This window comes from Phyllopteryx taeniolatus, chromosome 15 (genome assembly GCF_024500385.1).
Source record: "Phyllopteryx taeniolatus isolate TA_2022b chromosome 15, UOR_Ptae_1.2, whole genome shotgun sequence".
Classification (NCBI taxonomy): Eukaryota; Metazoa; Chordata; class Actinopteri; order Syngnathiformes; family Syngnathidae; genus Phyllopteryx; species Phyllopteryx taeniolatus.
Genome location: NC_084516.1, coordinates 14988857 through 15003299, shown reverse-complemented (window position 1 = coordinate 15003299; position 14443 = coordinate 14988857). Strand labels below are relative to the sequence as shown.

General features: G+C 41.2%; 1 protein-coding gene across 1 annotated transcript; it reads right to left on the bottom strand.

Annotated features, from left to right (window-relative positions):
* Positions 1–96: 96 nt before the first annotated feature.
* Positions 97–14013, bottom strand: LOC133489828 (zinc finger protein 605-like). The gene is made up of 3 exons (XM_061798982.1): positions 13530–14013; positions 11203–11778; positions 97–2804 (listed from the first exon to the last, which is right to left on the bottom strand). The coding sequence occupies exons 1-3, from the start codon at positions 13651–13653 to the stop codon at positions 787–789; spliced, it is 2718 nt and encodes a 905-aa protein (XP_061654966.1). The 5' UTR covers positions 13654–14013; the 3' UTR covers positions 97–786.
* Between the last annotated feature and the right edge of the window lie 430 nt (positions 14014–14443).

The window sequence follows — 14443 nt, the reverse complement described above, 5'->3', positions numbered from 1 at the left end:
AGCTCAGGACTGACGGCAAGCCGCGGATCACGGCACATGGAAGTCTACTCATTCCGGATATTCCCTCTGGGGTGATGATAAAGAAGACTCAGCTGATACAAGCTCATTGACGAAGACGGCTTTATTGGTCAACAAACAAAGTATCTACCAACAGCCGTGGCATGTGGAAGAGTCCGATTGAATATTTGTGGCTCTGAAATCTGGAGGGATAACATGCCTTTATCTAACACAGCGGGCCACCTCGTTGTATAACTTCCTGACTGCTAATATGGCCACCTGCATTTTCATCATCGTTGAAGCTCCTTACTTGATATACAAGTAACTCTCACTGTTTAAAAAGTTGTACCGGTACATTTTTTTCCCAACCTATATTCATCCAGGTAAGGCAATTGGGGATATAATCTAATTAGAAAGGCTGACCTGGGAGTAGAGAGCAGAGTAAAACAAATCAAATCAAAAGCAAATACAAATACATAGATGAGAAATTATACAGTGTGATATATTGACATAATACATTTCATTACAAAATGTATGTAAAATTTATTCAGGATCACATACAGTTTTCCATCTTACCCCAAAGAGTCAGTGTCCGCTATTTCAATCGTTTGCTCATTCGATATGCACATCACAAAAACACTGAACAAAGCAGGTGTACTGCTACAAGTGTTTTAACACAAGTACTAATTATTAACACTTGTCAGAAGGAGGCCTTCAAGAAGGTACAAAGAATACAGTCATCCTTGGTGCATGAACTCATGAAGCTTGCTCAGATGAGAGGCGAAACCTTCATTGATCACTGCTATTCTCATCAACACATTTGTGTCCCTTAACCTGTTGCTTCTGAAAGAATCTTTGGCCACAAAGTGAGCAGGAAAAAGGTTTCTCCGCAGTGTGTGTTCGTATGTGACATCTTAAGTGTCCCTTTTGAGTGAATCGTTGGCCACAAACAGAGCAGGCAAAAGGTTTCTCACCAGTGTGGGTTCTTGTGTGTAATGTCAAGGTTCCTTTCTGAGAAAAACTTTGTCCACAAACTGAGCAGGCAAAGGGTTTTTCTCCCGTGTGTGTTTTTGTGTGATTTTTTAAGGTTACTTTATGAGAGAATCTTCTGCCACAAACTGAACAGGTGAAAGGTCTTTCTCCAGTGTGCATTCTTTTGTGTCTTCCTAAACTTCCCGTGTCAGAGAATCGTTGACCACAATCTGAGCAGGCAAAAGGTTTGTCTCCAGTGTGTGTTCTTGAGTGACTTCTTAAGTTTGCCTTCAGAGAGAATCTTTGACCGCAAACTGAGCATGCAAAAGGTTTCTCTCCAGTGTGTGTTCTTGAATGTCTTGTTAACCTTCCCTTTTGAGCGAATCTTTGGCCACAAACTGAACAGGCAAAAGGCTTCTCACCAGTGTGGATTCTTGTGTGTATTGTCAACGTTCCTTTCTGAGAGAATCTTTGGCCACAAAATGAGCAGGAAAAAAGTTGCGCACCAGAGTGTGTTCTTCTTGTGTGTGCATTTAAGCTTCCCTTGCGCGTGAATCTTTTACCACAAACTGCGCAAGCAAAAGGCTCCTCCTCGGTGTGTGTTATTGTGTGTATGCTTAATTTTCTCCTTACAGAAAATTGTTGACCACAAACTGAGCAGGTAAAAGGTTTTTCCCCAGTGTGCGTTCTAGTGTGTTCTTTTAAGCTTCCCTTTCCAGAATATCTTTTACCACAAAATGAGCAGACAAAAGGTTTCTCTCCAGTGTGTGTTCTTAAATGTATTTTTAAGGTCCCCTTCTGAGAGAATCTTTGGCCACAGGCTGAGCAGGAAAAAGGTTTCTCTCCAGTGTGGGTTTGAGTATGTTTTTTTAAGTTTTGCTTCTGAGAGAATGTTAGACCGCAAAATGAGCAGACAAAAGGTTTCTCACCAGTGTGTATTCTTGTGTGTGTTTTTAAGCTTCCCCTTTCAGAGAAAAATTTACCACAAACTGTGCAGGCAAAAGGTTTCTCTCCAGTGTGGGTTCTCGTATGTTTTATCAAGTTTACCTCCAGATAGAATGTTTGACCACAAACAGAGCACGTAAAAGGATTCTCACCAGTGTGTGACCTTGTGTGTATTTTTAGATATGCTTTTGAAGAGAATCTTTTACCACAAATTGAGCAGGCAAAAGGTTTTTCACCAGCGTGTGTCCTCATGTGTACTTTCAAATTAGACTTTGAACTTAATGTTTTCCCACACTGAGAACATTCCCAGTGTTTGTTGTCAATGTGACATGTCATATCACTTTTAGAGTTTTCGTCATCATTATAAACATCATCATCGTGAGTATGTGATGTTGTGTCATCACTATCTGATAGTGGAGGTAAGAAGCTGTCTGCCTGTGATCCTCCAGAGTAGTCTCCATAAACTTCTGTTGTCATGTTTTGAGTTGAGCTTCTACTGCTTGGAGGCTTTGTACCTCTGTCCGCCTCACTTTGACCTTTATCTTCATCTTTACTCTGCAAAGGAACGCCTATCGATTGCATACTGGTGATATTATACTCCTTTTTAATGTATGGGGGCTCTTCCTCCTCTTCTTTAATGTGTGGGGAGTCCAGCACTGCTTTATTTTTCATGTGAGGAAGGTCTTCCATCTCTTTGTGAGGGTGCTCTGGCTCCTCCTCTTTAATGTATGGGCACTCTTCCTCCTCCTCTTTGAAGTGAGGATGCACTGACTCCACCTCTGCTTTAATCTGAGGGGGTTCTTCCTCCTGTGGGTGCTCTGGTTCTATCATGTTCATGTGAGGGATATCCATCTCCTGCTGCTCAGGACGAAGGTATTTTTCACTGATGTCTGCAGGGCACAAAATGACAAAGACACATGGTTTGGTAAAGTCTGTTGTGATTTTGATGTTGTGTATTATTGTTGATATTTATATTTGAGATTATTAGGCCAGCCAAATTAGTGAAATAAAAAGTTAAGATTGATTGGAAATAAAACTAATAACAGTAGAAATATAATAAAGTGCATAAAAACAAAGGTATCAATAACAGTAATCATGGGTCGAAAGGCATTTTAAAATTGTTTTTTTGTTTTGTTTTGAGGCACACAGACCGTGTCTGCCATTGAAAAGTTATAATGATGACAATTTATGACTTTTATTGTTGTTGTGACTTTTGGCCTGACCTATAAGAGGTAGCATGATTTGATGGGCACAGTTTTTACGACGGAATGCCCTTCCTGACGCAACTCCTGAGCAGCATGTACCACTACACTACCAGTGCAGAACAAACGCTAATGGTAACGTCATTAAAAGAAAGCCCCATCTCGCATGGGCAGGCATGATTCCTGGAACTGTTTTATCCGTTTAGAACAGATTCTCAGAAAATACAAATACAGACTTTGAATTAAAAAAAAATAAAAAAAAAACATATAGCGCAATTTGTTTATAATTTGCATTTCTTTTCAGAATAAAAAAAACAAATCATCAAAAGTCGATACAGCTTACAACACATAGGTATAAGGAAAATAATTTTTTCCATATTGTAAAAACGTAAACCGGTACCTAGGTATACTTTCATTCCAATATGATATGTAATGTCTAATGTTACAAATTTATATACATTGTTTTTTTTTACTCAGGCCCCATTCATCAAGATCTTTACGCAGTAGACGTGCAACGTTCTCTCCTGTGTGGCTGTCATACACTGGTTGCCTTTGCAACAGCATCTTCCAATCGTCGTTGATGTGATGCGCTGTTCTAGTTATACAACTCGGGGGACCTGGATGTCCAGGCGTCACGTTTATGCAACTCGCTCGGCACAATGTAGATTACCCAGCACAGTGTTTTTTACATATTTATACAAACGGGTAAAGCAACGTCAGTGAAATGTTGGTGGTATGGTATGGTGTAAGGAGGCGCTACGGTGTTCATGATATAACGAAAGCCTTCAACTTCAAACAAGCTCAGAGCGCGCATGTCTTTGCACATGTAATAAGTCAACGAGTGTGTTATTTTGGTGGCACGTGCTGAATTTGACCAAGTTAGCTTGTTCAAGAGTTAATTGTGACGAAGTAGTCTTTTGTTTTCTTTTTACTTCCACTCCATCGTGGCGTCTTGCAACATATGCCTGAAGGTTTGTGGTGTTTCCGCAGGATATGATTTTCGCATTGCAAAGTTTGCATATGGCATGGCTTTTATCATATTCCAGGCTTCCGTCTCCCAAAATAAGTCCAGATTTCCGATTTGTAAATGTGTCTCGGAGCATCTCGTAGTTCCTTCTCTGCCATGTTAAACTTTTACTTTTTGTTCTAAACTCCGTGAGACTACAGCGGACTTCAGTGTCAAAAAAAGCTTGCCAGGTTAAGTCCCTTGAGATTCTAATGCTTCTCTGGCGGGCTGCAGGGCTCTGGTGTGGTGTGTGGCATCTAGTGGGAGGGTGTTTAGGTGCAGCACAAAAGTAAGGCACTGCTGCATTGAATATTTCGGCCAAAAATCCATGTATAAACATCAATTAGGATGCATCTTGAATCGATATGAGAACTGCGCAATGGAAGATAGCGATGTTTCACTGAATCGTCCGATCAATTTTAATACCCCAAGTGTGACACACACACACACACAGTGGAAGAAAATTATTTGATCCCTCACTGATTTTGTAAGTTTACCCACTGACAAAGACATGAACGGTCTATAATTTTAATGGTAAGTATCTTAATAGCGAGAGACAGAATGTCTAAAATAAAATCCACACGAGAGGAGCTTCTTAAAGATCTTAAGGCAGCTGGGACCACAGTCACCAAGAAAAACATTAGTAACGCACTACGACGTAATGGATTAAAAATTTCTCCGGGCACTCCGGTTTCCTCCTACATCCCAAAAACTTGCATGGTAGGTTGATTGACGACTCTAAATTGTGAATGTGCGCGCGAATGGTAGTTTGTTTATATGTGATTCTGATTCTGATATGTGCCCTGCGATTGGCTGGCGACCAGTTCAAGGTGTACTGCCTTACAAATGTCTGCAGAAAGAGATTTCCGCCAAAATAGACTCATTAGTAATTTTAGGCTTGTTTTCTTAAGATAGATTTGATTTTCAGCCGCATTTTGGCTCACCGACTTTTGGTCACATCAGTTTCATGGCCTGAGACGTCTGGTACAGGAGGCGATGACATCATTGAACTATTGACTATTCTGTGTAAATTTGCCTATATTGGAAGTCTGTATGTTTTTTTAGACAAGTGGAAAATAATGATAGTTTTAAATTTTAGTAGGCTTGTTTTAAAAAAATACATTCGTTGAAATGCCTTTGAAGATAGAAGACAGCCACATCATTCCACGTTCTGTGCTTCCAGATTAATTTCTGCATACATAAACGTTTTTTGTCAGCTAAATGTATTGATTGCATCACAAATGTCTCTTGAAAAGAGCTCCGTTGGATGACATGACAGATGTTTCTGTAGCGTATTGTGGCGTTGCGTGACACAGGCGGACTTTGATGTCCACGGTTGGCTGTCAGCACGGCCAACACCTGCCATCAAAGTGCCATGTTTGTACTATTTAATCAGGCCTGAATGCTTGAAACAAAGGGTTTTGGATGATGATGTTACACAGGCATTTGATTTTGTGACATTAGGGATATGTTATATGATTGCTTGGCTTAAGTGAGTGACGAAGATGTCCGCTGTGTTTGCCATTTTAATTGATGACGCCCTAATAATTTAGCGATTTTTCATATAGAATATAATTTTGGAGTGCTATATGTAGCTGTTGTGTTCATGTGAGATTGCAAGTGCAACGGTATAATATTGCTTGGGTTGACAAGGCTTGTGATCAGGACAGCACCCACTGCCGTGGTTTTGCCATTTTAATCAATGACATCCTAATAAATTAGCGATTTTTCAGCATATTAAATTAGCAGTGGAACATAATTTCGCGGGAGTTACTGGTCCCCATTAACCGCGAAAAACAAGGGATCACTGCACTGCCACTTTTAGGGTTGGGCATCGTTTGAATTTGAGTGATTCCGGTCCCAATTCCAGTTCCTTATTTCGATTCCAGTGCCAAACGATTCTCTATTCCGAACCTTTTAGGGGGCGGGGTCTAAAAAGTTTGCATGGTTTAAATAAAGGGTGTACAAATTATGAACATCCATTTGGTCTAGCCTGCAGCATAGACCAAAATGAACATTTGATTCTTTATAACCAGGACTTTATAACCCGCTGGACTTATTTATTAATTAATGTTTCAGCTAAAAGTTAAATATAGCATTGTTAAAAATCATTATTTGGAACAGTGTTATCACGTCAAATGGTCTATGTGCGCAAGTTTTAACTTCACTTCCTGTTTTAAGCTTGTAGCCTTTTATTTCGAAGGGGACACACCAGAACTCAGCATTTTGGCACGAAAAGTAACTCCACACGGCACTGGTGGAATTTTATTTTATTTTTTTTTAACGGATGGAACCAAATGCTATAAAACGATTATTTTCCTTACCCACCGATGAGGCACAAGGTTAGGGATTGTGACACTGTGAGACGTTTATGTGAATTTTGTCCCAATTCATTCTGATGTAAATTTGCTACGGTGAAGTTTCAGCTCAATGTTAAGCTGCTTTTTTTTTTTTTTTTTTTTTTTTTTTTTACTGTCAACGGCTCTTACGTTGGTTTGAAGACTGAAAATCAACTTGTTAGAGAAATATAGCCCATTAAGACCCCATAGCTCCTTTAAATACTTGATGCCTGTGTTCATTTTGGTGATATTTGACCTTTTCTAGTAGGCCTACTATCGTATACAAATGATGAATGGCATATGAGCCTAAGCTTTAACCAAATATGCAAATAAACGTCATATATCGAGACATTCCACTGAACATTTTCCAAATCAACAACTGAATGATTAACAATTATTTGCACAGGTCAAAATACTTTTCTTTTTCATTAAATCTTTTGTGTAGTCCTTTGTCTATCGCCTCAGGTCAGGCGAGGTGGGTGAAAGGGACCCATTTGTCGAGAGCTGCGTATTTAATGCAAATACGAGTTGTCGCTGTTGTACAGACGCTTTGCTGCATATCTTTGCTCGCACAAACTTGCATACTGCGATGAAAAGATTCTCAGCTACGACGTTATTAAGCGGAAGAAGTTTCTGCCGATCAATTTCATGCGCATCATTACGTCACCCTCCTATTTTTGTCCTGACTGAAACCTGATTTCACTTGCCATGACCAACGTTTTTGCCTGCGTGAGACAAAACACAAAGTACACATTATTGGATGTTAACTCAAATGTAACGTCACGCGGTCCCCTTAAAGAAAAACGGGAATAATGTAAAAATAGAAAATAGTCAGCAAACAAGTGAGACCTGCTGTGTGTAACCCAACTCGAGGCTTCTTGAAAACTGCGTTCAGTGGTTGACAATGTCGCTCGTCCTCCTCTTTTGTTCCACAAAGCTCCTCCTCGTACTCTTCTGTCCTTCTTGAGCACATTTTCACACGACAATGACAAGACCTTTGGCTCACACTTGATCGCAAACGAGTCTCTTTGCTAGCGGCTAGCAAGCAATGCTAAGCTAGGCTAGGCCGAGAAGCTTCAGCGTTCACCGAGCCGATTTGAACCAAAACACGAAGATTGAAGAGTGATGTTTTAGTCCAGCGAAGTATTGATGACCGCACTGCGTCGAAAATCCAGTAGGTTCATTCGGTGCAAATTCAAGGAGATTGAGTGAAGTGGGTGGAAACGCTCTTGGAGTTTGAGCGAAACCCTGAGCGGAAGCGATCTGCGGCTCACTGATATACATAGAATTCTAGATACGACGGCGCTCGGTAGCAGCCCGGCTAACCGGCGTGCCTTCGTAACGGTCACATTGGTGGGGGCAAGGTTCCCCTCAAAGGCAATGCAAGGGCATTGAAATAAATCGTAACTATCTTAAGTTCTCAAACGATTTTCATTGGATTTCTTTTGTCAACGCCAAAGCGGGTCCTATCAATACAAAACATTTGAAAAAAGGAGCCCAAAATTATTTTTACTTGGGAAAGGTTATTTTCAGTCCCCTTGTTGTAATTTACGGCGTTGTGTGCAACCGTATGCAGCATAATGTGCCGACTTATCAGTTATGTCTTTTTCTTGCAGGCCACAAACATGAAATAAACTGACAATTTGTCTCCACTAGCATAGCCACGTCGTAGGCACGCAGCTGATAGGGGGGGGGGGGGGGGGGGGGGGTGTCTTATCTACTTTTTGTTTGTACCTATGGCCCTCTTCGGAAAGTCCAATCGCCTAACCTTTATGCCCCCTTTCCTTCATCTTTGTTGGAATACGTCACGGGGTCAAGGAGTCATGAAACTATCTTCCTTTCAAACACAGGAAACGACAATACTCTTTCAAATGATTACGGCTCTACTTTTCCGAACTGACGTCACCACCGACGGCCAGTATTGCTGACGCAAGTCTCTAGTTAGCGGACTTCACCTGCAAAAAATATTTACCAAACAATAAAATGGTGAACAAATCTTTTGAACGAGTCTTTTGAAAGAACTGATTCGAATGATTCAGTACTCTCAAAAGAACTGCCGTGCCCATAACTAACACAATGTTTTATTACTTTAATTGTATTTATTTATTTTCCCCCTTATACCTGATTTGTATATTTCTTAACCACTCTTGTTTTACACATATTTTTTTAAACGTAATTAGGGAGCTGCATGTTTTTAATTCATTCCCATAATCATTCCATTTGTTCTTGTTTTAGATTTGTTTTTAAATATCTCTGTTCCTCTCAACATATATCATGTAATCAGACATGCAAACACCAAAGACATGAAAAAGGTGACCAAAAAAAACCCCCAAAAAAAACACTGTAAGGGGAGGGTCTGGAGAGATCCCCGTGCTCCCGCAGAGAATTATTATTATTTTTTTAAACATAAATTAAGAAATCTGGAAGATATGTATTCCTCTATAGTTCCCACAGCTCTGCACATCACCCTTGTTCTTATAAAATGGGCACCACCACACTTCTCCTCCATTCCTCAGGCATCTTCTCACGTGCTAGAATTCTATTGCACAATTGCACAAGCTGGTCAAAAACTCCACAGCCACCTCTCCTAGATGCTTCCATACCTCCACGGGAATGTCATCAGGACCAACTGCCTTTCCATTTTTCATCCTCTTTAATGCCTTTCTAACTTCCCCCTTACTATTCATTGCCACTTCCTGGTCCACCACACTTGCCTCTTCTGCTCTCACTTCTCTCTTTTTCCTCAGTATTCTTTCCATCTATCTAGCACACTACTGGCACCAGTCAACATATTTCCATCTCTATCCAGTTCAGGATATACACCGCCTCTCACTCAGAGTCAGCTGGGATAGGCTCCAGCACTCCCGCGACATTTGTGAGGATAAGCGGCTCAGAAAATGGAGGTCCTTCTTCTCACAAGGACCAACAAAGACTCTCCACGTTTTGCCGCCCTCTGCTACTGAAACTTGGCTCAGTGAACGCATCCCTGACGGTGCTATCCATCCATCCATTTTCCGTACCGCTTCTCCTCACTAGGGCCGCGGGTGTGCTGGAGCCTATCCCAGCTATCTTCTGGCTATTCAACTGCTAATTTACTACTAACTTGTCCGTTAAAAGTGACCTTAAATTTCATTTGACACACATGGTTATTTAGCATCACTAATCTTACTCGACTGACCATTCTAATTGTTTCCAACATTATTTCTTCATCTCACATATTTTCTTCATTTCCCACATTCTCTTTGTTAGACATTTATTCTCTTCCTTTAAACTATCTTCTCTTTTTGTGAAATGGATGACACCTAACTCCACCTTGTTTTAATTTACACCTTTATAAAGAGCTAATGGCACTGCCTTCCAAGCACAAACATCTGTCTGTTCTGCCCACAGTTCATTTGAAGTGCCCCGTTATAAACCAAAACCCCTCGGCAGGCTCGTCTGACTCCCAATTGTGGAAAAACCACTCAACTTGCATTTTGCTGGCCTGGAGCGAGCTCAGGACTGACAGCAAGCCGCTTGCTCCAATTTTGTGGTGAATCGATCGGATCCCTCTTCCCCCAAGGAAACGAGGGGTGATACTGAAGAAGACTTCACTGACACAAGCTCACTGAACAAAGAAAACTTTATTGGTCAGCAAGTAAAGTCCCAACCAACAACAGTGGCAAGTGGGAGAGTCCCATTCAATATTGGTGGCACCGAAATCTGGATGGACACCTAACCTTGACTCATTGAAAAAGCAGATGTGCGATAGCATAACTGCTAATTCTCAACATTTTTCCACAGGAGACTTTATAGGAAGATACATAAAATGCAAGAAGGTATACAGAATACAAGACTATAGAACAATCGATTAAATGCCTTGAGATTTAAACATTTACATTTTAATTTAAAGCTTCTTGCTCTCTGCTATTCTCACCAGCACAATTGTGTCTCTTAGCCTGATCCTGACAAGTGAATCTTTGGCTACAAACTGAGCAGGAAAAAGGCCTCTCTTCAGTGTGTCTTCTTGTGTGTGTTGTCAAATTGCATTTTTGAGAGAATCGTTGACCGCAAACTGAGCAGGCAAAAGGTTTTTCTCCAGTGTGTGTTCTTGAGTGTTTTATAAAGCTATCCTTTAGCGCGTAGCCTTTGCCACAAATTGAGCATGCAAACGGTGTCTCGCCAGTGTGTGTTACGCTGTGGGCTATCAAATATCCCTTTGTAGTAAATCTTTTCCCACAAACTGAACAGTTTCTGTGATTTCTTAATAATCCATTTTCACAATATCTTTTACCACAAACTGAACAAGCAAAGGGGTTTTCTCCCGTGTGTGTGCTTGTGTGTCTTCTTAAACTTTCCTTTCTCGAGAATTTTTGACCACAAACTGAACAGATAAAAGGTTTCTCCCCAGTGTGTGTTCTTATGTGATGTATTAAGTTTCTCTTCTGAGAGAATCTTTGATCACAAACTGAGCAGGAAAAGTGTTTCTCCCTAATGTGGTTTCTTGTGTGACTTCTCAAGTTTGTCTTATTAGAAAATCTGTGACTACAAATTGAGCAGGAAAAAGGCTTCTCCCTAGTGTGTGTTTTTTCCCCATGTTGTGTTGTTGCGTGATTTCTCAAGTTTCCCTTCTGAGAGAATCTTTGGCCACAAACTGAGCAGGAAAAAGGTTTGTCCCCAGTGTGTGTTCTTGTGTGTATTGTTAAAAATGTATTTTGAGTGAATGTTTTACTACAAACTGAGCAGGCAAAAGGTTTCTCACCAGTGTGTATTCTCATGTGTTGTTTCAAATTCGACTTATAGGGAAAAGTTTTCCCGCACTGGGAACATTTCCAGCGTTTTTTTGCAGTGTGACATCTCATATCACCATCAGGCTGTTCTCTATCATCATCAGTGTCAGGAGAGTGTGATGTGTTGTCACTATCTGATAGTGGAGCGATGAGGCCTTCTGCTTGTGATGCTCCACAGTAGTCTCCATCACCTTCTGTGGTCATGTGTCCAGTTGTGCTGCTGCTTGGAGGGTCCACCCCTCTGATCTTCTCACTTGGACCTTTAGCTTCATCTCCACTTTTTAAAGGGACACCACTCAATGGTAACTTGGTGAGATCATCCTCTTTTTTAATGTATGAGGGCTCTTCCTTCTCCTTTTTCATGTGAGGTTGAAGGGAGAACAGCTGTTGCTCAATGTGAGGGCGCTCAGACTCCTCTTCTTTAATAACGGGAAACTCTGGCTCCTCCTCTTCCTCTTTAATGTGAGAAGATCCTTTATGCTCAACTTCCTCTTTAATGCGAGGGGATTCTGGCTTTAGCCGCTCAGGGCAAAGATCTTCATTGATGTCTGCAAGACACAAATGGACACATTTTTTTGTTTTATTTTGTTTATTTTCGATCTTCTCTGTCCTTGATCCTCACGCTTCTGTTTACGTTAGCTCCTCCCACCAAGGTGAAACAACAGAGTCGTGAGCGAGGATGAACAAATGCTTGAAGAAATTAGACATTGCCTCCTCATTGTCGTCATTTCATGTCAACGACAATTAAAGATGTGGATTAGGTGGATGAAAATTTAACTCAACTATGATCTGTTGCTCTCTTTCTAAATGTGAATATGCAGAGGCAATTGTGAGTGGCCTTCTCCAGTTTTACCTTTACCTTCATTTTAGATTTCTGCAAGCGGAAAAGCGTTGATTTTGAGGCGAAGATCTAGATTTGGCTATACCAGCTCACAGACAAAGGCTCAGCTCATCGACTAATTGTCTTTACGACCACCAGCTCTCAAAAAGCTCCAAACGGTTAAGTATTTTAGTGATGGATCGAAATAAAAATTCTTGGCCGAAATGTGAAACCGAAAATGAGGAAACCAGGGCCGAAAACCGAATATTATGCCAATTTTAAGTAAAATTTCATTCATGAGTATGACTGCAGAGCTGCCAACCTATAGAAATTCACTTGCAGAACAATTTGTCTTCATTTCCATATTTTGGAAATGAAGTGGATGTAAGATGTGGCATACATCTTAAAGCCCTTTTCCAATTTGCTGCACTGTGCTCGGAAGGACTTACACAGATGATGCACGTCTTCCCGAAGGCAGGAGATTTAATGCAAAGAGCCCATAGCAAGGAATTTAGGGATTTCATCATCTAAGGTCCATGAAACCAATCAAAAGATTCCGAGAATCGAGAGAACTCTCTGCACGCAAGCGTCAAGGCCGAAAACCAACATTGAAGGCCCGTGACCTTCTATCCCTCAAGCAGGCCTGCGTTAAAAACCAGCATCATTGTGTCGAGGATATTGCCACGTGGGCTCAGGAAAACTTCAGAAAACCAATGTCAGGTAACACAGTTTGTCGCTACATCTACGAATGCAGGCCGAAAACTCTACCATGCAAAGCGAAAGCCATACATCAGCAACACCCGGAAACGCCATCTGGCTCGCTATAGCCAGTGTACTGTGAGTTGATATTGTCATAGATGATGATGAGCAATCGCAGAGTTTTATTTGCAAATCAAGACAAGCAAAGTCTCTGGACTGAGATGAGTTTATGAATCTCTTTTCTACCAACCACCGTAATTGCAGAATACAGCTGTTGTAATATATTGTAATAAGTTGCAGAATGCCACCAAATACTAATGAAATATAAATTTCTGACTTGAAAAATTGTGTAGAAAAATGATTCGCTCATTATTCTGTCATTTAGTAAATTGGTAATTCTAATTGAACTAAAATAGGAGAAATTTTCTTACATGGATTGCCTTTGTGCATTAAGAACATAACTCTTGTTATGATTATTATTAGCAGCAGCATCAGGGGCAGTGAGGAGGTGGTGCTGGTCTTGGAGAACGCGCAAGAGGAGGAAGATGTGGTGGTCTTATTGGGGGGGGAGAAGGACGAGAACGGAACAAGAAGCAGCAATAACCAGACTGGTTGAGATGCCGTGTGGAAGGAAGGCTGTCGTACTGGGCAGCCAATTGTATTATGTATACAGAAAAAAATGACGGTCACCGCTCATTGGTTAGTATTCGATCTGATACGTGTCACATTGGTCCCCCAAAATTGGAATAGCCCGCAGTGTGAACATTGACGTGCACAAACCTGCCGTGCGTAGCCCAACTCGAGGCTTCTTGAAAACAACGTCAGGCAGTTGAAGTTGTCGCCCGCTCTCCTCTTTTGTCCCACAAACTTCCTCCTGGTAGTCTGCTGTCCTTCTTGCACACATTTTCACACGATAATCACAAGACTTTTGGCTCAGACTTGTTCTCCGCTTTGCGATGCGTTGATGATAAACGCGTCTCTTTGTGCGTGGCCAGCTAGCTAAGCTAAACTAGGCCAAGAAACTTCGACGTGCACACGAGACGACTGGAACCGGGCAATGAATGCCGTTTTAGTCCAGTCAAGTAGTGTTGGTCGTCCTGATGCGAACAGGCTTAAATGCGTTCGGTACTAATTCGGGAAGATGCAAAGCGCGTGGTCCTTCCCTATTCTGCTACAGCGGCCACTGCAGGCAATTCGTTCTTCTTCTTTCTTCTTGTTCTTCTCTTCTTCTTGTTCTTGTTCTTTTCTTCTTCTTCGTGTCGTTCTTTCTCTTCTTCGTCTTTTCTTCTTCTTCTTCGGCGGGTGGAATCAATGGCTTCGTTTCTTCTTCAATTCGTCGTTGGCGGGTGGCATCAAACGCACAAGATGCATTACCGCCGTCTACTGTGCTGGAGTGTGGATCGGAGTACGTCTATAGTAGAATACTAGGGGGCAAAATAAATACATAAAAGACAAATAAACTTTAGTAGATTGTCTTTATCAATCCTGTTTCATTTAAAAACTGAAACAAGGCTCGGATCTTGCTTTCTTCAGTGTTCAGTACATTTCTAAGATGAAATACTGGAACCCCACTTTTCTTCAACTCATCTCTTACAGCCTCCCTCTACTTATTTACTCTACTTTGACAGTACAAATAACATGTTCAGCACTCTCCTCCTCTACACCACAGTCACACAAACCTGTACCTTCTTCTT

Bases quoted from the DNA above. Each gene is read 5' to 3' on its own strand.
- LOC133489828 (XM_061798982.1), bottom strand. From the start codon at position 13,653: ATGTGTGCAAGAAGGACAGCAGACTACCAGGAGGAAGTTTGTGGGACA. The intron at 11,779-13,529 runs GTTTGTGCACGT...TGTGTCTTGCAG, and splicing joins AGTTGGGCTACGCACGGCAG to ACATCAATGAAGATCTTTGC. The intron at 2,805-11,202 runs GTGAGAAACCTT...TGTGCCCTGCAG, and splicing joins ACACATGAGAATACACACTG to ACATCAGTGAAAAATACCTT.